This window comes from Drosophila eugracilis, unplaced genomic scaffold (genome assembly GCF_018153835.1).
Source record: "Drosophila eugracilis isolate 14026-0451.02 unplaced genomic scaffold, ASM1815383v1 contig_616, whole genome shotgun sequence".
Classification (NCBI taxonomy): Eukaryota; Metazoa; Arthropoda; class Insecta; order Diptera; family Drosophilidae; genus Drosophila; species Drosophila eugracilis.
Window position 1 is genome coordinate 730,002 of NW_024573499.1, and position 21,571 is coordinate 751,572.

Below are 21,571 nucleotides of genomic sequence, written 5' to 3' on the forward strand. Positions count from 1 at the left end.
TTAAAGCAGTAGCAACGACATCTGACTTTCTCTGAATGCTTAGCCGACAAAATGTATTTTATTACTTAGGCCTAAGGATTCTTCGAGTGTGTGAGCTCTCCTCCTCTTTTTCTGCTGATATTGTTGCGGAAATACCTTTGGCATGTTAAAAGTTATTGCCGACTCTGGCGCACTCACACATGCTCCCAGCCAGAGAGACATTTAACGCGCTTGTCACGCAATGAATAATGATTGGACAGGACGACAACCAGCCACCAGCAAGGACAGGGACAGCGACAACGACAACGACAACGACAACGACAACTACAGCGAACTCTTCGCCAAACAACAAGGTGAATGACAACGGCAACATTCAGGGCATTCAGGATGCTCGGATACTCAGCTGTAGGCACCGATATGAACGTCTGCCTGCTGTCAGTGAGCCAATCGAGCATCGGGCATTACTTTAAGTGGCATATTGCTCATGCGACATGTGGTCCCCCGTCCAGAGATGTCGGCATCTTGCCATTGCCCCTTTGCTCCCCGGTGTGTCGTGATTAATAATTAAATATTGTCACAAATTGGAAGTGGGTCAGGACACTGGAAGAATCTCTTATCTGGAAAGTGTCAGTTATTTATTAGTTTTTGCTAAAGTAGATAAAATTCCTACGTAAAGTAATCTAAAATTAAATTGAAAAGCTAAAAAGTGTCCCCTCTGCTGTGGCAAATGTCATGCTGAAATGCCACCAATGGCAGTTATTTTGATTTGCGAAACAAGCCCCCTTGATGACCAATTTCCCTGAAAGTTTTCCCCGTGCGGTTTCCGTCGTTGTCCTTGTCCTGACAAATCAAGTTACCAGGCGGACATGCGGCGAGCACACGGAATGTCCTGACAACCGTGTCAGCCGCGGAATGTAAACCGAAATGCGGAAAACTCAGCTAGGAAGCGCCTGACGTCATCCGAGAAAAACGCCAACTAATCCAAATCTCGTGAGCTGTCGAGCTGGGCACACATGAGCGAATCATTTGACCAAATATTTGCATAATTCGAAATCAATACCGCCCACCCATCACCACCCTAGCGACCTGTGTTTTCGAGTTCATCGCATACGGATTATGATTAATTTGTTGCAGTCGGCAGATGAAATGTTTACGGCTTTCAGTCAGTCAGTTTTCCGCTGCTCTCGTATTCTGTTTGGCTTGCTATTTTTTCCCCGGAAAACCGTAATGGGAGGAGGCACTAAACTAACGAACTCCAACTCCGACTGGCAACCCTCTCAACTTCTGCTCCAGTGACTCCCAGGATATAGGTTCACTTTCATTTCATCGTCTCAGGACGCACGCACGCACTCATTTCATTGAGGACCCAAAGGACATATTTAAAGTTAGTTTTTGATGAGTTGGCATGAGTTTTATTAGCGGCGCCCAAAGTTTCCCTTTGACGCAGCTCTTCACATGCCGAATGAGGCATCGGTCTCCTAAAAGCCATGTGGCAATAAATTAAAAATGTATCACATCACAGGGCAAATGGGAATCCGGGAATCTGACAAGGGTGGCGGGTGGCGGCCTGCCGATTGCCAAAACTTAATGGGTTTTGCATAATTTTCGGGGGCGATTCGCGCCGGGAATGAATTCCAGTCACATGACCGCATGAGATATGTTTTGTATGTGCTGCTGAATGCTGCCTAATATGATAATAACATAAAGAACTCCGTCAGCGGATCCACCAGCAAGCATGAGCAAATTACAAATCGTCTACACACGCCGTCCGCATCCCCAATTCCGGTTCCAATAATGAAACCCAATCCACAGTGGAGTTCTCAGCAGTGTTGCTGGCTTCAGCTTGGGAAAAACAGCTAAATTCTAATTAAAAGAGAAAAACAGCGCAGACTGAGACTTCAAGGAAGTTTATAGAAAGGGGAAATCTCTTTAAATAAATATGAATTACGTTAAAATAAACTTAAACCTAACCTTTCAGTACAACTTAACAAGTTTAGTTCTTCTTTAAATCTGAAAAATATTTACAATTATCTTTCATAACAAAGATATTTACAAAGCAAACTATATTTACTTTCCTTTCATCTCTCCAAATTACATAATTTCATGTCAAGTAATTACCTTAAAAGCACCAAAAAATAATTTAATTCTAGTTCTGGCTCAATGATTGGCCAGAAAATGTCCAAATTGGCCCCACTGCTCCCCACCACCCCTCGGAAAACTCCCAAAAGGCCTCGGCACGTGTGACTGTGAAACAATTTCAGTTGCAGCCCGGATAATTTCGATATAATAACAAGATGCCAAAAGTCACGTCGTTAGGGAGTGTGGGAGAGCTCCTCCAAAATGAGTGAAAGCGAATTCATCAGCGGTCCTGTCAAAGACGAGCTGAAATATTGACTGCAGGAAGGCAGATAAGGACGACAGCGAAAGCGACAAGGACAAAGGACACAAGGAGTTGCCTCGGGCGGATGAATATAGAAAGACAATGACTGCGACTACATTACTTTCCTTTCATTCTGCCTCCAATATTATCCCTCTCCACTTCCTCACTTATCGACTGTTCCTAATGGCCACGCAAAACGGCCACTTATAGTTTTATTATAGGCTCGTATCAATTTTGATTTGCTGGCTGTCGGGAAAAAACAATTTCCTACGAATAATTTCCCATCCGCATCTGTGGGGGCGTGTGCGTTTGTATATCAATTCTGTGTGTTAGGACTACTGGCTACTGAGAAAAACTGAGTTCTGTAAGTAAAATGATTGTTTATGATAAGAAATTTATGAAAAAGTTTATTTCTTGGAAAATTTCATCGCAATGTTTAGTTTTGGAAGCCTCACATGAAAATATGTCAAATTCTCCTTAACTTAAGTCAAGATTTAAATAATGGGATTGATTCTAAATTTCCTCCAGAAATGAGCAACCACTGAAGAAAATTTAAAAGTTATTGGAACAAAATCCATTCCACAAGTCTGAAAAATTTAAAGACAGCACTTCAATTTCTTCCATAAATTCTAAGTTTCTCAACTACGTACACCTGCTTCGTAAATATTAATATCTCTCCTTAAATTCAATATTAAAAATAAGCATTTTCCCCCAGTGCTCTTGTAGGAACATGATTTACACAATAAATGTCATGCTGGCACTGTGGCCAGCGAGCACGCAAGTCCTGTCGGCACATAATGCACTCGGTGGGATTTTACTATATTTTACTATTTTGCCAGACAGCCGGAGGCCTTGGCCAGTTTTGCTGGAAATCTCTTGGCCAGAGGCTTATCGTGTTTGTGCCAGTTTTGAGTTTAATCAGGGCATCTTGGCCGAGCAGTGCATGTGGGCAAGTTTGGAGTGACATTCTAATCAACTGCACATTAGCATGCTGGAATAGGGCTGCAAAGTGGGTTAAGATCCAGTCATGGCAGTCATGCAACGCACACGTTTTCCTGCAACTGATTAAGTTTCCCCTTCTGCCGCTTCTGGGGCGGGACACAGATTTTATGGCTAATTAAGTCGCGAAATTAACATTAAATGCCAATCTGCGCGGCACGGAAGTTGAGGAAGTTGAGGATGTCGGGGATGGCAAGGATATGGCACACACTACATGACGCCTGACATTTTCCAAACTACGGCAGACAACTTAAGACTGCGCTTCGAATCGCCAAGGTGGCAGCGAAAAACTCATTTCGAGATAATTAGTTAAGGGAAGCACCGAACCCGGAGCAGGAGCTGGAGCAACCTGACCCCCGAAAACCCACCCACCATACTTTTCAGCATTTCTCATTTCGTTCGGTGGCGAAATAAAATGAAAATTGCTCATAGTCACCGGCAATATTCCTTAGCCATCTCTTTTTCTGCCAACTCAGCCAGTTTATTAAGGAGAAAATAATAAAAAAAAAAAAGTAAGAAACGAAGCAGGCCAACAAAAAGTGCGGGTATTAAAAGCCAACTGAGCAAACGCTGCACAAAAAGGCTGGAGGAAAACCAAACAAAAAGGTGAAAATTAGAAATATAAATAAGTATATATATTTATGGTGCTACAGCCGGGGAAAACAAAACCCGGGCTGGCACGAAAATCTGCTTGGCTGAGCTATTTGCAATCATGAGAAATATTATTTTAATTTTGGTGTAATAATTTGCAGGAGAACATCGTTTTCATAAGCCCCTTCCTCCTGCGGCACTTGGCCCCCTTTTTCGCGTAAAGAGGGCAAATGCGAGATGTCTATCCTTGGCGTGGAATGAAAATGAATTTAAATACCTGAGCGCGGCTCGCGCCCACGTGGACCAGCCCATCCCCTCTTCCGGTTTTCCACCTTATAATGCCACCAGGAGAACACGCATCCGCATTCATCCGGTGGAAAGCCGCCCAGCTGGGGGACAGAAACTCATCCCATTATCCTGCGGCTGCCACCGGCGAATTGTCATTCAAATCTGTCGCATGGCCCAGGGCGCCTAATGGGCGGGATGCGGATGGTAAGGGTAAGGGACGGGGACATGGCAGGGCGAAGGCGTGTCAAGCACGCAGTTTACTGCAAATTTTATTTGTTGCTGTAATTTTGAGCGTTTTGCGCTTAGCGGCGGCCAGAATCTGTATTTGCACAGCGAGAAAAGCTTTGCAATTTTTCGTATTAAAATTTTCTTAATAATTTCTAAATTCCCTTTCTCCTAATATAAAAAATAATATTCATTTTGAACATCAAACTCAAATTTGATTAAGAAATAGATTAGACCCATGATTTTTGACAGTGTTTTTGCCACCCTGCCTCAACTTCTTTGTGTGTGTGCGTGCCGAATCTGTGTGCTTGGGACTGTGTGAGTGTGCGTGCCATTCATTATTTTCAATTTTTCAATTCAGAAAGTTTCCATTGCCCGTTTGCTGGCTGTTGAAAAGTGTTTCGTCCCTAGCAGAGCCAATTTTCGTAAATTTTTTGCAATTTATTACGATTTTCGTTTAATTTCGTTGTCGCCGAGCGTCCCACCCTCGGGCAGAATCCACCGAACCAGCGGCGTACCACCCAACAGGCGTCCACCGGGCGCCTTCATCCATGTGGCATTTCAAATTTGTGGCATAATTTCCAGGACGAAGGAAAGAAAGGGAATAGAACGTGGGTGGATTGGCGGATTGGTGGATTGTATTTGGCAAGAAACAGGCCACTCCATCGATTATTGCCTGTTAATTCTTCGTGTTGGGTGGGCGTTGAAAAGTTTTGCGAGAGAGGCCAAAAAGAAAAAAGTCAATTAGACCAATTGAACTGACGCGCCTGAAAATTGCAGAGTTTCGTGCTTCGTGGAAAACCAAAAGTTTTCGGGCCCCCGAAAATTGGAGCGAACGAACGGACAATTCTAAGTGACAGCACGTGTTGGGAATTAGTTAAGTAAATGAGGGGACTTCGAGATCTTCTCGGAGCCTGTAAGGAATGAAAATGAACAGTCGACTCCTCTAGGGAGTCCTTGCCAATGAGGCGGCAAAATAATGGAAGCCCATTTGATGGCTGAGAAAGCATCAAATTCCATTGAACTTGGCTTTGTCTTTAGCTTTGGCTTTGCCTTTGGCTTCAAAGAAAACACTAGCCTTCGTTCTTCATTAGCACACTCTGATATACGATTATTTGCCGGATCACATTCGCTTGTATCTGTTTGGAAAAATGTCGGATTTTTCCTGGCTTACCTTGAAGTCGCCTCGCCATCAATTTCCCAGGCCTCAATCCTTTTTGGCCAAGTGCCCAAGCCGTCCAGCTGCTACATTAATCATCCCCCGTTGGCCAGTGGCAAACACAAAGAGCAGAGCAGGCAAGAGCACCGGCGACCACAACAACGGCTAACACACACACACACACTTTTGGCCAGGTGAGTTTCGAGCCACAACTGGTAGCCTGTCATAAGTTATTAACAAAACGACCCTTTAGCCCACATACGCCAAAGCAATTCGTAAAGTGCCATCACAGGCTTACTCACGCCCCCACACAGACATACAGAGTCACATCGATACACACACATAGCTACACTCGCACACACTCTTGCAGGCAGTGCAAGCCAAGACAATACTTTAAGCACACACTCGAACAAGAGGGAAATTACACTGGAAGGAAGAGAAGGTGAAATCTAAAGTACTAGCTGGTTTTATGTCACTTTTATTCGAAAAAGTAACCAGAATATCTAATCACTTCAGAGAGAAATATAAATTCTATGCAAAATATTTATGTTAATAAACCTTTAAACTACACTTTTTCTCTCACTGCACTGATTGAACAAACAAGCGTCAGTAGCATTTTGTAGATTTTGTGTGGAATTTCAAGTTCGTTGCATTCTGTTACATTTTCTCTGCTGGAGAAGAAGGGGACGTCAGAAGGATTTTGAGGCGGGTCTGAATGGATGGCCGATTTGGGGGCGGGGTGCATCCGAAATTATGACCACTCGGACCCAATTTACTGGCAGTGTGCCAAGGACGCTGACGTCGCTCTGTGTGGCGGCTGACAGCTCATTGGAATTTGGAATTTGGAATTTTCATTAGTGTTACAAGTGCGCCGCCATTGAGACGGGCGGCCAAGTCGCCAAGCCAACAAAATCAGGCAAAAAATACGATGACCTTTGCGAATCCGAATACTCACGCATTGGGCGGGGTCACCAATGAGTGTCTGAGTGTGAGTGTGTATGTGTGCAAGTGAAATATCCAAACAAGCTCAAGATTAATGTGCTGCGGGCAGTGCAAAAGTTTTCGAATGTTTGGCATTGCATACTTTCAGGGGCGTTGCTAACAGCATTCATATGTGAGCCATGTAAGGGGATCCTTAACAGGGCAGACATTCGGTGGAAAGGGTCTTTAAAGCCACGCCTAATCGCTGTTCGCACTTCTAAAAAGCTCTTCATGGCATTCATTTTTGTTAAGGATGTATTTTAATAGATATAGATACTTAGTGACAGGTTAATATTCCCATCTTTGAAAATTTGATACAGTAATATGGTTTAAACTTTTGAGATGTACTGAAAAAGCATAAACTTTTCATTAACAAAGTCAATCCAATTTCGAAAATCCTTTAGAAACCCATAAAAGCCTCGAAAAGAGTTTCCAGATTCCTGGGTTGGGCTGCCACAATTTTGGTGGCCAGTCAACTTTGGAGTGGCGCTAATGTGTAAAACTATTTAAGTGCCCCGCCCTCATTTTCCGCTACCCCTTGGATAACAATGTTGCAAATTGCCGCTTGCCGCTAGCGTTGTTGCTGTTGTGGTAATTGCACTTGCTGGTTTATTACCCACACAGCCATAAAATGTAATGCACATGATGTGAGTACTTAAATATGGCGAAGGATCCGCCGATGCGTAGCCCCAAAATTTTGACTGCTGTCAATGTCAGTGAAGTAAAATATGTAGATATATATATATGTATCTGTATGTGTATGTGTGTAAAGTGTAGATATAAGAGCCATTCCTCACACTCCTGGCAAAGGCCAAATTATTCCACCTGACATTCCGTCGACGTTTATCGGGGATTTTTGGTTTCGCCAACACTAAGCAAACATCAGTGAAAGCGGATTTGTCTGTGTTTGTGCTGTGTTGTGCACACAATGTTGTCCTTCGTCCTTTGTCCTGTGCCATTGTTTGCATGTGTGGTGGCGGTGAGGCAAAAGCGAAACAATCAAGGAATGCGCCACCAATAAATCGCAATGCTTTTTGCATTTGACGCACCAAAATATCCATAAACACCTTCAGTATTTCTTATGACTACAGTGAAACTTCGAGAGCTTAAGTCCCATTGGGTATGAAAAGAAAAGTTCCAGCAGGCAAGAACTTATGATAAATATGAGTCATAAAAATTTACTTAGAGCTGATCAAGTATTCAATTCCAAAGTTTTGTTTTAAAAACCAATTCAGGAAAAGCGGAGGTTTTTATAATTTAAATATTTAAAAGTAAAGAAGTGCAAAAGAAATCCTTATTACATTTTAAACTGTTTAAATGAAAATTAAGTTAGATTTTGACTTTTTGGCTGACCAAGCTGATGCTCTGCAAAATACTTTACCAAACTTGGGGGCTTAACTCTATTTTCACTACATCTTAATTGCTTTAGAGGGAATTCAATTAAGTTGCAGCTGGAGAAGTTCGTCTCTAGGCTCGCAAGGATATCAGGCTCAGGTTTGGTGCTAAGTCCTAAGTGCATGTGAGGATGGGTGAGCAATTCCGCTTTGGCAAATGGATTTCCCTTTGTGTTATCGAAAGCATTTTTAGCCTACAACACACACGCTCCATAAACATCCAATTCACAAACTATTTCAATTACAAAGAGGAGAAAAGTCGACAGGCAGAAGGAGGAGGTACAAGTACCTGTGCGAGGTTTCTTGGGGAAAATGGGAGAAAGGGCGCTGTTCCATTTCCCTATGCCAACGCACAAGGGCCGTTACATGCACGCGGTTTCCACTGTGGTGGCAGGAATATTAGAACTAGGAATTCCAGATAACTTCTCTTCTTTTATGGATTTATAGATTTCATTTAAGATATAATAAATTCCTTAAATAAATTGGCTTCTTAAGCTGGCACATAAACATTCCCCTGTGATTTCATCTCAAATAAAGATAAGTTTATTTAATTTCTTAACGACCTCAAAATGGGCAAACATTTGCCGAATAAATACACATTGATCTGTAAAACCACGAACCATTTGTCTTGCAGAATGCAATTTATCAGCATTTCGCTGCAGGCTGCTATTATTGTGACCGCAGCTGTGCACATACGACCTGTGTGTGCTCAGACCTGCTCTCTTCTTCTAGTCGTTGAAATATTTATATGCAAATAAATAGTTTAGCGAGCTATCAACTTCAACATGGCTAAAAGCGCACGTGTGTGTATGGGTGTGTCATTATGCGTAATGTATATATACCAAAGAGGCGGTACTCGGAAGGGGGCGTGTCATAAACAACAGCACACACACACAGCTCACAGATTGGCAGAGAGAATCCTTCGTGCTCGGCGTATTATTACCCGTTAATGGTGTGTGGCATTTAATTGCTAATCTATTAGTGCGAAGACAGGACCTCGAGGTGCTATGGCTAAGAACTGCGGATGGTATTAGGCAGGTCGTGTTGGCCTAGGTCATGGGAGGGGCAAATTGATTTAATTGCCTGGAATTCGTCTTAATTATAAAATCAATAGGAAAACAAAGGCCTGTGGAATTTGCACAAGAATGAGCCGCTTAATTAACCAGGATGTCTGTTTTTAGTTCGATGGAATTTGCTTTTATGTCAGCTTTTTGTGATGTGGTATTGCCGATACATATGTTATGGTTGTGTTACGCCTTAATCGAGCGTAATGTAATTAAATGCCGGGCTAAAAAAAACACCCACCGCCCCCCCATTTGCAAAAGGGCAATCAAAACAAACTCCAACTATGGCGCTGCAAAAAATACCTAAAAGAAAAACAAAAGACTTGCGGAATAGAATTTGCATTGGCTAAAACGGCAGGAAAAAAGGCGATTCTGTGAAATATTTATGTACACGGCAACATAGTGACGCTGTTGACTTTCATTACCTTGCGCAAATAGAGGGAAAGTCATTAAAAATTTTAATGAAGAAAGTTTTTTCCTTTGTTTCCCGTTGTCACCATCATCGCCGTCATCATCATCATCATCATCATCCGGCGACTTTGGCGCCGCCTCAACTTGATATTTAAATTTTGTTTTGTTAGCAGTTCTCCGCTTTATTGTTAACAACAATCGGGCTATGGCGGCATTACCATCCGCAGCCACATCCGCATTTGCATCCGCGGCCTCATAAGCGGCATGATTTATTAGAGCGATAAAGCGATTAAATTAAAATTGATTTATATGGCAGGAGCAGCGAGGACAACTAGCAGGCGGATGGCTCTTATATCCTGATTATTTTCCCTTGCTTTCCAGCCAAAGCAAGAGGCAAGTAAAAACTTACTAATTTATGCAAAGCAGGCGGACTGCTTGAGGCTCTGCCCCGGGACGACATGGCGTATGATTAACCTAAATGCTTGGCCCTGACTTCCCCCCCTGCTTTATATTTAAATTACCAAACTAAAAAAGAATTTCTCTCGGGGCCCAAATTATTTCCCGCTGAGAAAAAGGTCCTGTTTTCACATCCTTGTATGGGCCGTGTGTATCTAGTGTGGGTGTATGTTTTTTGCGGCTTGTTTGTGCTGGCCGAAAAGGACAGCAGCGCAACTAATTTGCCCAGCACAAATAAAGAGCCAAATAAATAAAGGGAAATTGACGAAATTTCGCCCAGACCAGCTTTTATTTCGGCCAAGTTTATTGGATTCCGAACCGAAATGGGATTTCAACTCCTCTGGGCTTAGAGCTGCAACACTGTTGCCAACTATTTACGGCGACGATCAGGGCCCAATCTCCACTCACCAGCGGATGCAGTTCCTCCTGCCTCCTTTCTATCGTTGCCGTTGTCCGTTCTCCCCTCGGGTATGTCCTTCGGATTTTCCGGAGCTTGATTTTTTATTTCTTATATTTTGCTGTCGCCTGGACGGCTGTTGTGGTTCTTGCACTGACGTTGCGGTCCAAATTGAATTTCACTTGGAAAATATACGAGCATGATTAATCACTTAACGAAGCCAGGATGGTCGCAGACGGGACCAAGGATATACAACCCGCACCAGCCGAGCCTGGCATGAAGGACCGCATTGCGTTAACCCGTTTACTGCAGCCGATTCGATTTGGCAGATTCCGGTCAGCCATTAGCTCTTAAGTATCTTTCTTTGAGAAGTGTTTCAATTTTCTTTTTAATTTTCGTTAATCTCTTGTCAAGCTCTGAAAACCAATATTCAATAATTTCATTTAAGCACTTTATATTTGACTTTTGACTAATTGGGAAAAGTATAAAAAATGCAGGGTTTATGTATAAAAATGACTTTATTTTAGTTTAATATTTTAATAATTACTTTAACTGGAACTTGGCTATAAAAGCGAAGGTAATCGAAAGTTTAATTTCCAGAAATATTGAAAACAGATTAATATTGAAATTGAAAAGTCTTTAAGCATTTTGGAAGGTGTTGTAATAATTTCACACTCGCTCAGATTTCTAAAAAATTTATAGCATAAATCATAATTTTCATCGTTTAAGTGTTTATTAAAGTTACAGATTTAAAAAGTAAACAAAAATCATTTAAAATCATTTAAAGTTGAAAACTTTTCAATCCTTTATTAATACCAAATAAGTAATATGAACTTTGTTTAGAAAGATGCAAAAACACTCGAAAAAATATTTAAACTATTTTGTACCATTTAAAAATTCATTAATTTAAGTAACTTCACTTTGATTGCACTTTTTGATTCAATCACTCCGCGCTTATTCCACAACGCCGTGTTCATTCATTCACTCGCTGAGTTCGCCGCGAATTTCATTCACAAAAATTCGGTTTTGGGCAACTTTTTGGACCAACTCGGACCAAAGAGCAACGCGACCAGGACGCCACTGAAAGCGACTGAAGACGGCCGAAATCGGAGGAAAGCACGCGGCCAGGACCTGCCACGAAGGCTCACAGCACGGGAGTGACGAGGACGCTCGGCCGAGGACTTTGCTTCGGCCTGAGTGGAGTGACGAGCTGGCAGGATAACACACGAGGACGATGATGGCAGCTCTGCCTGCAAGAATCTACCATTGACGGTTTGCTGGGAGGCGGCAGCAGCAGCAGCCGACCCACACACACACACACACATAAAAATTTGTTGCAACTGCCAGAATTTCTCGTATGGTGTAGCACACTTTTGCGGGCCGCTCGTTCGGCAGTAGCATTTCGTCCTTCGGAAAGGGGTCCACAGCCCGGCGTTTTCCCAGCTGTTCGCTTGGCGCCAAAATTCTTGGCCCCTTCGCGCAGACGCCAGACTGTTATACGGCTGCCTTCTTCCGACCTGTAGAACAATTTCAGGCAGGAGCGGTTCAAGAAATAATATCTATAGTCTTTATCATTCAAATCTGGAAGAGTATTAATAATTTAAATCGTAAAATAAGATATCCTTTCACGTAAATTCATGAAAGTTATTACCTGGATGGTTGATTATATATTTCCTCTTTGCCTTATTTGTAAATCTCTTTAAATATTCAACCTCTAAAGCTAAGGTAAGTAAGAATTCGCCTTGAAACTTAATAATTTAAGATTAACCTTCCCCACGTCTGTCCAAACATTTGCCATATCCTTGCCAGCGCTCCCCTTCCACATTTTGGCAAGTGAACATTTTTCGGCAAAAATGTGGCACATGAAATACTTGTCTATCCGTTTTGCACATTAGGTATTTAAAAAGTTGTTAAGCAAACTTTCAAATTAAATACTCCGTGCTTAAATTGTGCGAGCTCCCCTGGCACAGGTGAATTTCTAAGGGGGACACAAGGATCTCCGGGGCTGTCCTGGGAGCCCGACAGCCTGGTAGCCCGGCCTTTGGTACTTGATGCCTGGGCCAGTGCATTCTGCTGCTCTCATTTATTGCATTTTGCATGTGTAAAGAGCGTTTTTATTATTTCGCCCACGTTTCAGGATGTGTGAAGAGCGCCAAATTAAGGAATTCTGTCTGCGAGAAGTAATTAAAATTGTGAAGAAAGCCATAATGCGAGTGTTTACATTTGGCAACTGCCCAACTAAGGCGAGTCGAGCACCCGGCAAAGTGTTTTAATTGAGAGCTTAAGTGTTATCCTGTACATTCGTGTACCTCCTTTCCCCTTACCCTTCTCCCTCGGCAAGTATTCTAATATATGTTGATAAATTTTGTGCTGCGAACCGAAACGAAACGAAATGAAAATAGGAAAATAGGAAAATGCAAATGGCAGGCCGCTTGGAATGAGATTAAAAATGCATGACATCAATTATAAGAAGTTTTCTTAATTTTCTTCCGCCCATAACTCACATCGGGCTTCTCGCAGCAACTTTTTTCCAGCATCGAAGCCAGCAACTCGACAAGGGCAGACGCACATCCACACATTCTCGCAGAGCACATTTGTTTATTCCTCGATTGCGTACAAACATTTGCATTTGCATAGACAAGTTAAAAGCATCTTCTCGCCTCCGCCTGCCCTCAAATCCGAAGGACACTTAGAGAAAAGTGTAGGTAAAATGCATGGCAAATACTTAATATATAAGAGTTCATCATTGTGGCGAACTTAAGAGTGCAGAAATCATTCGGCAAAACCTATTTATATTATTATTGAGTATTCAATATGGACCCAAATTTTCTTTCCCTGCACAGCCGAAGGACCAGAATCAGGAGCAGAACGAACTTCCTGCTGCCTGAATGCGTCTGAGTCAATGCAGCTGGCGCTGCAAGTGTGTGGAAAAACTCCTGCCACCCGCTTTTCAGCATGCGAGATTGCAGATTTCATATGCAAATTTTGCACTTCTTCAGAAAATTATTCAAATTACTTGCGAGCGACAAGCGCTGCACTCAGAGCGAGTCCTTGCCCGCCCGTTGCCTTTTATCCTGGCGTGGATGGGTTGGATATAAACAAAACACCTTTTCCGTTGGCCAAACAAGTCAACAGCCTTGGCCGTTTGACAGTCCCATCGATGTCAAATCTTTGCAGCAGAAGGAGGAGAAGCAAATGTTGGCCCATCAATCAGGCAAAATGGCAAATGGCGGTTGGGGCTCATGGCTTGTAATCCCTTTAATATTATTAAATAATTAACACGCGTTACTGGGCTTGTTTATGGCAGCTTAGCGACCGGAAGTGATGGGGCCCAGACTTGCGTCTTCCAGGATTTAGCCATCAAAAGATAAACGCAATTACGGGCCAGTTTGGAGCATTTCGGAGCATCACCAAAAACAAAAGACAAAGCCGCGCCGCGCGAAACATGCAAATTAGCGTGGCAGCGAACGAGTTAAAGTTCGCTTTTGAAACGAATTTGCATATTTAAATGGCATTTTGCCAGACACTTGACAGTCTAACTGGCAGTTGGCAACATTCAGAGCTATGCCACCCTGCTCTTGGTCTTGCCCCTGGTTCTGGTTCTGGTTATGGTCCTGCTCCTTGATCCTGTCACTCCACGGCGACGGTGACAGTCGGTGCCTCGTCACGTTTCTGTTGGCTCATAAAAGTGAGATTGAATTTTGAACGGGGTGGCCCACGAAAGTCCTTTGCCCCCCTCTCACTCAGGCTCTGATTTGGAATTGCCTTAACTTTCTGCCATCCCGGGTGTCTGTGCTTAATAGGCCACATGAACTTGAACCCCGCCACCAGGACATGATGACGATGATGATGAAGATGACGAGGATACGAAATTGTTGCACACGCGCAGCGACAGCGAGTTAAAGTGAAAGTGTGGCTGAAAGTTTCTGGCAAAGGCGGAAGTCATTAACGTCTGCTAGAAGTCGATTTAGTGTGTGTCATGTGGAATGTGTGTTTCGGAATTTTATTTACAACTACTCATCAGAAGATTTGGGTTTGCCACTGTTTCCCACTGTGCATAATGAAGAGCGATGTTGGATTTAGTTCGCAGCCCATGGGCGCTTTAATCAGGCGAATTGAAGAAGTTTCGGCTTACCTTTGAGAGTTCAAAGTCATGGGGTAAAGGTTCAGATTTCGACAGTTTAGCTTTGGGCGATGGTAAGTGGCTGTCTGGAAAATGGAGAGCGAAAGTACATCAGCCCTTTTCTCCAAATAAGCTGATATAAAAATGACTAAATAAAGCTTTTCAAAGACTAGCAAAAATCAGATGAATAGAAATTTAAACCGTGTATGACTCTAATTTGTGTTTGCCCCCATAAAATCAATCCTAGCTGCAGTCTCATTTAGCAGTTTTGGCAGTGATATACCTGAATTAATGGCCATCCATCAATGTTGAAAATTTTGAAATTGTCATTTCCCGCGAGCGGTTTGGCAAACCACCTGAAACCCCTGGGCATAGCCGAAAAATTGAGGGCGAGCGCACAAATCAATTGACATTCAGATTCTCAGCAGAGAGACGCGTTGCCTGATTGACACCACGCTAATTGGCGACCATTCGGGTTGTCCATAATGCCAGGATTATCGGCCTTCCACGTGTGTGTGTGTTGGATTCTATGGGGGTGGTAATCAGGACCATAGCAGAGCTACCATTTTGTCCTTTTTCCGGACAGTTTGCGATTTTCCATCAAAAGTTATTGGCTTGATTTAACCGCAAGTCGTTCATTCTTTTTAGATATAATAAAGTTAAAAATTCTTCAACATTATGAATCGTTTACCCAGTTAAAAAATTTCCAATCGATTGGCATTCAAAAATTTAATTTCTTGATATTTTTGCAAGAGAAAATGATGTTATTTTAATTCCCAATTAAAGTTGCATTTAAGCGCCTGGCAAAGTAAGAAAGTGTCAAGTTATAACTCAACCGAAAAGTGCTTTCGACCACTATAAGATGAGCTGTGAATAAGTTTCCCCTTCTCTGTAATAATCGCAACAAAATTAGAGTAAAATCAGGAAATATCAATCAGAGTATAATATAATATGATAATCAGCAAGAGGGATTTTTATTAATAAGTGCGAGTGGAACTGCTTCCAACTTTGAAAGAACACATAAAAATCTAGTAATCTGCGATTAGCTGGGCGTTGCTATAAAGCCGGGCACCCAGCCGTCGGAGATTCAGTTCGAAACTTTACTTTGCCGCGATCATCCAACTATGTACTCGTATTCCAGTATACTCGAGTGTCTGAATGTAGCTGTGACCCTGTTTGCAGTGGTTTTTGTCGTATATGTGGAAATTGTGAAAAAGGTTTTAAGGTTTATGTTATAAATTGAATATGAGCAAGAAACGATCCTTAAAATTAAAAAACTTTTTGTTGTCGTACACGACATATTAAGTTATAAAATAAAATTGTAAGGATTTTACCTTTATTTAGTACTCTTAGCTTAGGTCTTTTGTCGTCCTAAATGGCCTATGAAGTTATACTAAAATTCTGAAGAATTTACCCTATCTACTAGTCTTTGCCCAAGTCTTTTCCCAATTGCTAACATCGATTTTAAATTTCTAGGATCATTCCGTTTACTGGAAGCCCAATCGTGGCGTGGTGAACGAGGAAATCCAAATCGAGTGTCTGAAGGAGAATCCGCTGAGCGCAGAATCGTTCGCCCAGATAAAAAAATATATATTTCTCGACAACCCAGATGTGCGTAAATATGTAACCTGTATGGTCACGAAGTCGGGCATCTTCAGCGAGCAGCAGGGCTACATTGGCGAACGTATAGCTAAGCTAAAGAATTTGTACGTGCCCGAGGAGGAGGCCCTGCAAATCGCCCAGAGGTGTTACGATGACAACTCGGAGGAGAGTCCCACGGATGTGTGGGCCTTCAGGGGATACCAATGCCTACTGGCCAAGCTACCTTAGGGCTGGTATAAGGAGGAGATTTTGACGGGTTAATATGTAGACAGTCCAATAGATAAGTGTAATCATCAATTATAAAGAGAACATTCAATATCTTTTCTCCGAAAACTATAATGATTTTCATAATTGGCTACCAGCATCACTGGGGCAGATCGAAAGCAATGCAAGATGCCGGAAACATCCGCTTTGCCGCAAAGTCGACTTTAATCCCTGGCGCTAAGCACAAGACTCCAGAAAATGAAATCAGAAACTTGGGGCATAGTTTGTTGGCCAAATAAATCACGCAGCCAAGCCACCGAGATCCCGGCAATCGAAGAGGACAGCTGACAAGGTCTGGGAATGCACGCAATGATAAATCGAAAATATTTTCACTTGTTTACACAAAACAATTCGGGACGACAGACAAACGACTGAAAGCTTGACAAAAATGTCCGACATCTTCCCCAACTTTTCCATTTGACCAGCACTCAATAAAAAGTAACACAGACTCCTCCGACTACCAGTCGTTGCCTCTTACAGTGGGAGAAAATATAGGTCTTAAGACTAAGAAGTTCTAAAAAATATAAGTACCTAGACCAACCGATAAGCTACTTATATTTAGTATTTATATTTGGTTCATGTCTCTCTTTATTTTTATGCTTAAATAAAAGGTTTTAAATAGTTTCCAATTCAAATAGTTTTAGTTACAACACTTTTCTTCGACTGTAGGTGCTCCGTTTAATGAACGAACAAACAGTCGATGGCTCGACTGGAGGATTACGCTGCCAATGGACAGTGACTTGCACCATGCCCCTGCCAACCCGGGTCGAGTTGAGTAAACAAGTTGCGCGTCCTTGGCCACTTTTAGTCCTTCCACCCGCAAGTGCCCCCTTCAAGTGTTAATTGTGTGCGTGATTTAAGTTTGGCTGGGAGTAGCGGGCGGAGGACCAGTCCAGATCCAAAGCCACCCTCTTGACCATTTCGTATAATTGCTTTTTGATTGAGTTCAATGCTGCGGAGGCTTTCCTCCGCGCTTAACTTAAATTTGAATGACCAATATCTTCGAACCAGTCGAACGAGCCGCATCCAACTTTTCATTTTGCTCCCAACTAGAGCCATGTTCTACCCAATGGAACTTCCGCAGCCCCGAAGGCCACTCTATAAGGATTATGGAGGGAAACCAGGACTCATCCAGGCGCAGCAGATCCCCAAGGATAACTCCCGTTTGGGGAAAATATGCCAGTATTTTCTTCCCTATCTCAAGGAATATGCAGCCGAATCCTCCGTACATGGCATACGGTATTTGGCCGAGCCCAGGATGAGGAAATTTGAGAGGTAAGCTTAGACGTTTTCTAAGACTCTTTTTAAATTTTTTTAATTTATATTATATTATATTATTTATAAATCCTCTTTCTGCAAATCAGGCTTATCTGGCTCCTGATTATGGTGATCACTAGCATTGGTGCCATCGTGGTTTATGTGGACCTGAATGACTTGTACCAAACAGTGCGTATCCAGACTACCATCAAGAACACCATGCATCCGATTTTCCGTGTGCCGTTTCCATCCATTGGCCTCTGTCCAAGAAACCGCCTGAATTGGAGGCTTCTGGAGAACGGGGCAGTTGAGCATTTCCTGGGTGCAAATGTGTCTGCATCCCAAAGGGAACTCTTCATCAAGTTCTTCACTGCTGCAGGAGATCCACACTTGGCCCGGATGAATGAGATGTCCAGCTTCTTCAGCAATCAAACTCTAACTAGTGATCTCCACATGCTGGATCATCTAAACCTTCGCGACGTCTACAAGTACATCCAGTTCACCTGCCAGGACCTCTTTCACATCTGCCGATGGCGGAGCAATCCGGTCAACTGCTGCGACATCTTGGAGTACCAGTTCACGGAGTCGGGCTTGTGCTTTGTCTTCAACGCGGAGATCAGTGCAGCATCAAGGAAGAGAGCAGTGAGTAAAGCTATATCTGTGAATTACATTCTTAAACCTAAGATTTATATTTCATACAAAATCAGAAGGAGGACAAATACTATCCCCTTCGCACTCCGCAGTATGGCGAAGGTTCTGGCCTGGACCTTTTTATACGGCTGAACAGATCCCTGATCCGTCCCGGAAAACGGGGAATAAATGTAATGATCAAGCAGCCGCAGCAGTGGAGCGATGTGGTTCGTCATGTGCCTCATGAATCCCACACCAGAGTCAGCATGGTGCCCCGATTCACGGTCACGGATGAACGAACTAGATCCATGGCTCCGGGCGTAAGGAAATGCATCTTTGCGGATGAAACCGACAATCCGCAGTACAAAAACCTGCAGGGATTTGAATATTGGCAGGGAAACTGCCGCAGCAGGTGCCATCAGGAGCATGTCCTCGAGCGGTGCAACTGCTCTCCCTCCATATTCTTTCCTGTCTCAGATAAGGGTTGATATAGACTTTATACATTAAATTAAATAATTATATATACGAGTTAACATTATTATTTTCTTATTTAACAGATAACTTTACACTTTGCAAAGCATCGGACTTTAAGTGTCTTTATGACAACAGACGTGAGTTTTTAAAGCATTTATGCCTAATATTTTGTTTGATTTATTTTCTTAATTAAAGTTACCTTCAGCATTGAACGCCATCCGGAGGAAAAGGAATATGTGAAAAACGTGTTTAAGGAAAGCATGATCTGCGACTGCTTAACCAGCTGCACTCAACTCATTTTTGAGCGGGTTTTTACCACAACAACTCTGGAGTAAGGCATTATAATAAATAACCCAACCCATCTCGTAATACTAAATATATCTTTTAGTAACAATGAAACCGATACAGAGTCGGGAACAATGCGCATTGATATTTTCTACCAGTCCGGTTGGTTTATCCAATACCAGACCAACATGAGATATACCTTTGTGGAACTACTGGGTTGGTTAGATACCTCTAAACTTTTTAATATAATTACTAACTTTCAGTTCTAACTCTTCAGCTAGCTTTGGTGGCATAATCGGACTCTTTCTGGGCGCCTCTTTACTGAGTGCCTTTGAACTGGCCTACTACTTCTCCATAGGCCTGTATTTGTACATACTCAACAAGAGAAAAGCGAAAAAGCGGGAAAGTCGCATACTTACTATACCATTTGGACAGAGAAAAATAACACCAATAAAGTATAAACATTAAACATTCAATAAATACAATATCAATCGGAACAACATTTTACCAAACATTTTTCCTGTTATTAAAGGGATGTCTTAGTTTACCTTCCACAGGAACCTCTGCCAGTTGACCGACTTCGTTTTTCAGGTAACCTTTGAACTTTCGCCACTTGATGCGCAGTTGCTTACCCAAGACCCTGTAGTATTTGTGGTCATAGAGATGCATGGCAAGTCCCACAGTCAGATAGTAGACCAATTCGAAGGCACTGACCATAGAAGCACCCAAACAGAGACCAAAGATTCCACCCAGATTGGCTGCGAATATACTTTATAGATACGTACTATATCATCCGATAGATCTCACCTATTAAATCTATAATGGTGAACTCCAAGCTTGTGCGATACAAAGGTGTAGTTTCCACTTGATAGTGCACATCCACCTTGAATAGCTTCTGCTGTGGATCCTTGGGGCTGGAAAATATGGTTCTAGATATTTCAGGAAATCAAAGAAAGGTTTCCATTTATCATACAGTTTATGGGCTGACAACGGCAGCGTGGTGGTGGCCGTATAGTAATCGAGCAGGTAGCAGTTCACCAAACAGGAACAGGTCATCCCCGGCTTGGTGGCACTGAAAAGGGCATCCTCGTCCCTTCGCTTATCGTAGCTAAAAATGTCTGCAACGAAGGGCTATAATTTCCAGAATTAATCTTTTCAAATCACTCTCACCATTGTGACGAGCCAGGCAGCGCAGGCTGGCTGCATCGCATTCTTTAACTGAAAGAAAATAACAAAATATGTATTCTTCTTTATAAAATAAATAAGTTTAAAAGATAAATCTATAACTTTTAAGCAAACTTAAGCCTTACTTCTCCTGTTTTGTAAGAAGAAAATGGGCAGGGAGCAGTTGCAGAGCTGGATTAAGTATGATTCATGACATCTGTTCAAGCAGTTGGTGAGCTGAAAGGGCTTGCCAAACTTCTTGGCCGAATCCTGGGAATCCAACTCATGCTGCTCGTCCGCGAAAAGGCAGTTCCTACGCTCCGGCGGAATACTGCGAGTGGTCTCATCCGTCCATGTGAGATCCGGACGGACAGTCACATAGGTCTCGGTGTTTTGGGTCATGGAATACACTACATTGCTCAGTTGATCCGGCTTTTTTATCATTATCTTTGGGGTAACATAAATCTGCATTACCATATCTTAAGAATTTCTTAGACTAGAACTTACATAAACATTATCGTTAGCCTGGGAATCGGGTCGCTTGAAACTCTCGCTGAGGAGTAAATCGAAATTCAAGCCCGTACTCTGACCCGCCTTGGCATTATGCCTGGGATAGAAGTGATGACCCTCCTTCTGGCGAATCGCCTTGGACCGTGGCGAAATCTCCGAATTGAAAACCAAACAAAATCCGAACTCTGTCTTCTCCAAGACAAAATACTCGCAACAGTTGAAGGAGGAACTGCGCCACAGACAGGAGTGTGTGACTATGATGTCCTCGCACTTAAGGGTCAAGAAAATGGCCAATTCGGTCAGGTTTACAAAACCCACGGCCTCTAGGTTATCGTCCTCCAGTTGAGCCAAATTGGCCAGATAGCTACCAAAGCGAAGAGTTTCTAGCCGGGAAACTAGAACAGTGAAGCTCTCCACAAGTTCAACGCTGGAATTGGTAGGCAGAAACTGCTCCTTGGCCGCCTCCAATTTGCTCCAATTGATGCGATTATCCGTGCAAACTCCAACGGCCGGAAATTGAACCAGGAAAACTGGATATTGTGGATCATGGACAACTGTCTGCAGTTTCTGGGACACAAAACGCTCGGAGAGCAGAAGGTAAAAGAAGCAGGACAGGCCTATGCTGATGATGAGCAGCACGCACCAGATGACCCTGAAAATAATGATTAAAATACAAAATATTTGTTATATTGTAGTCTTAAAATCCCAACCAACCTTTCCAAATTATGCAACTGTGGATCATAGAAGTAGCGAACGCAGTGAATCGTTGACTTTTCGCAATAGCTCCTAAAGTGGACCCTCAGCAAATCCAGCAAACACTTCTCACTGCCACCAAATTTGGCTGTCTCCGCAGGTTTATCTCCCTTGGCCATTCTGGTACCGAGTCACTCAATCACTGAGCTTTTCAGCGGAATTCGGAGAACCCTTTTATGGCCAGA

General features: G+C 42.7%; 4 protein-coding genes across 5 annotated transcripts in view; 2 read left to right on the forward strand and 2 right to left on the reverse strand.

Annotated features, from left to right (window-relative positions):
- Positions 1–10,798, reverse strand: part of LOC108116092 (dopamine receptor 2) — a 28,029-nt gene extending 17,231 nt beyond the window's left edge. The window contains exon 1 of the mRNA XM_017227810.2: positions 10,336–10,798. The gene's annotated coding sequence lies outside the window, so the exon portion shown is untranslated. The remainder of the gene's footprint in view (positions 1–10,335) is intronic.
- On the forward strand, positions 228–16,277 carry LOC108115900 (bromodomain and WD repeat-containing DDB_G0285837-like). Its single transcript, XM_041819337.1, has 3 exons — positions 228–413; positions 15,494–15,664; positions 15,924–16,277. Exons 1-3 carry the CDS (start codon positions 228–230, stop codon positions 16,275–16,277), a joined length of 711 nt encoding a protein of 236 aa, XP_041675271.1.
- A 1,093-nt stretch (positions 16,278–17,370) lies between these two features.
- LOC108115950 (pickpocket protein 19) lies at positions 17,371–19,427 on the forward strand. Of its 2 annotated transcripts, none has more exons than XM_017227587.2 (7): positions 17,371–17,588; positions 17,678–18,212; positions 18,278–18,683; positions 18,758–18,811; positions 18,870–19,005; positions 19,063–19,175; positions 19,237–19,427. In XM_017227587.2, the coding sequence occupies exons 1-7, from the start codon at positions 17,371–17,373 to the stop codon at positions 19,425–19,427; spliced, it is 1,653 nt and encodes a 550-aa protein (XP_017083076.1). The 2 variants fall into 2 exon arrangements, with proteins under 2 accessions (XP_017083076.1, XP_017083074.1); XM_017227585.2 differs by having other exon boundaries at positions 17,371–17,579; positions 17,663–18,212.
- Positions 19,428–19,463: 36 nt separating this feature from the next.
- LOC108115951 (pickpocket protein 19) lies at positions 19,464–21,553 on the reverse strand. Its single transcript, XM_017227588.2, has 7 exons — positions 21,348–21,553; positions 20,631–21,285; positions 20,270–20,570; positions 20,130–20,177; positions 19,933–20,077; positions 19,767–19,873; positions 19,464–19,717 (listed from the first exon to the last, which is right to left on the reverse strand). Exons 1-7 carry the CDS (start codon positions 21,503–21,505, stop codon positions 19,464–19,466), a joined length of 1,668 nt encoding a protein of 555 aa, XP_017083077.1. The 5' UTR covers positions 21,506–21,553.
- Positions 21,554–21,571: the final 18 nt, after the last annotated feature.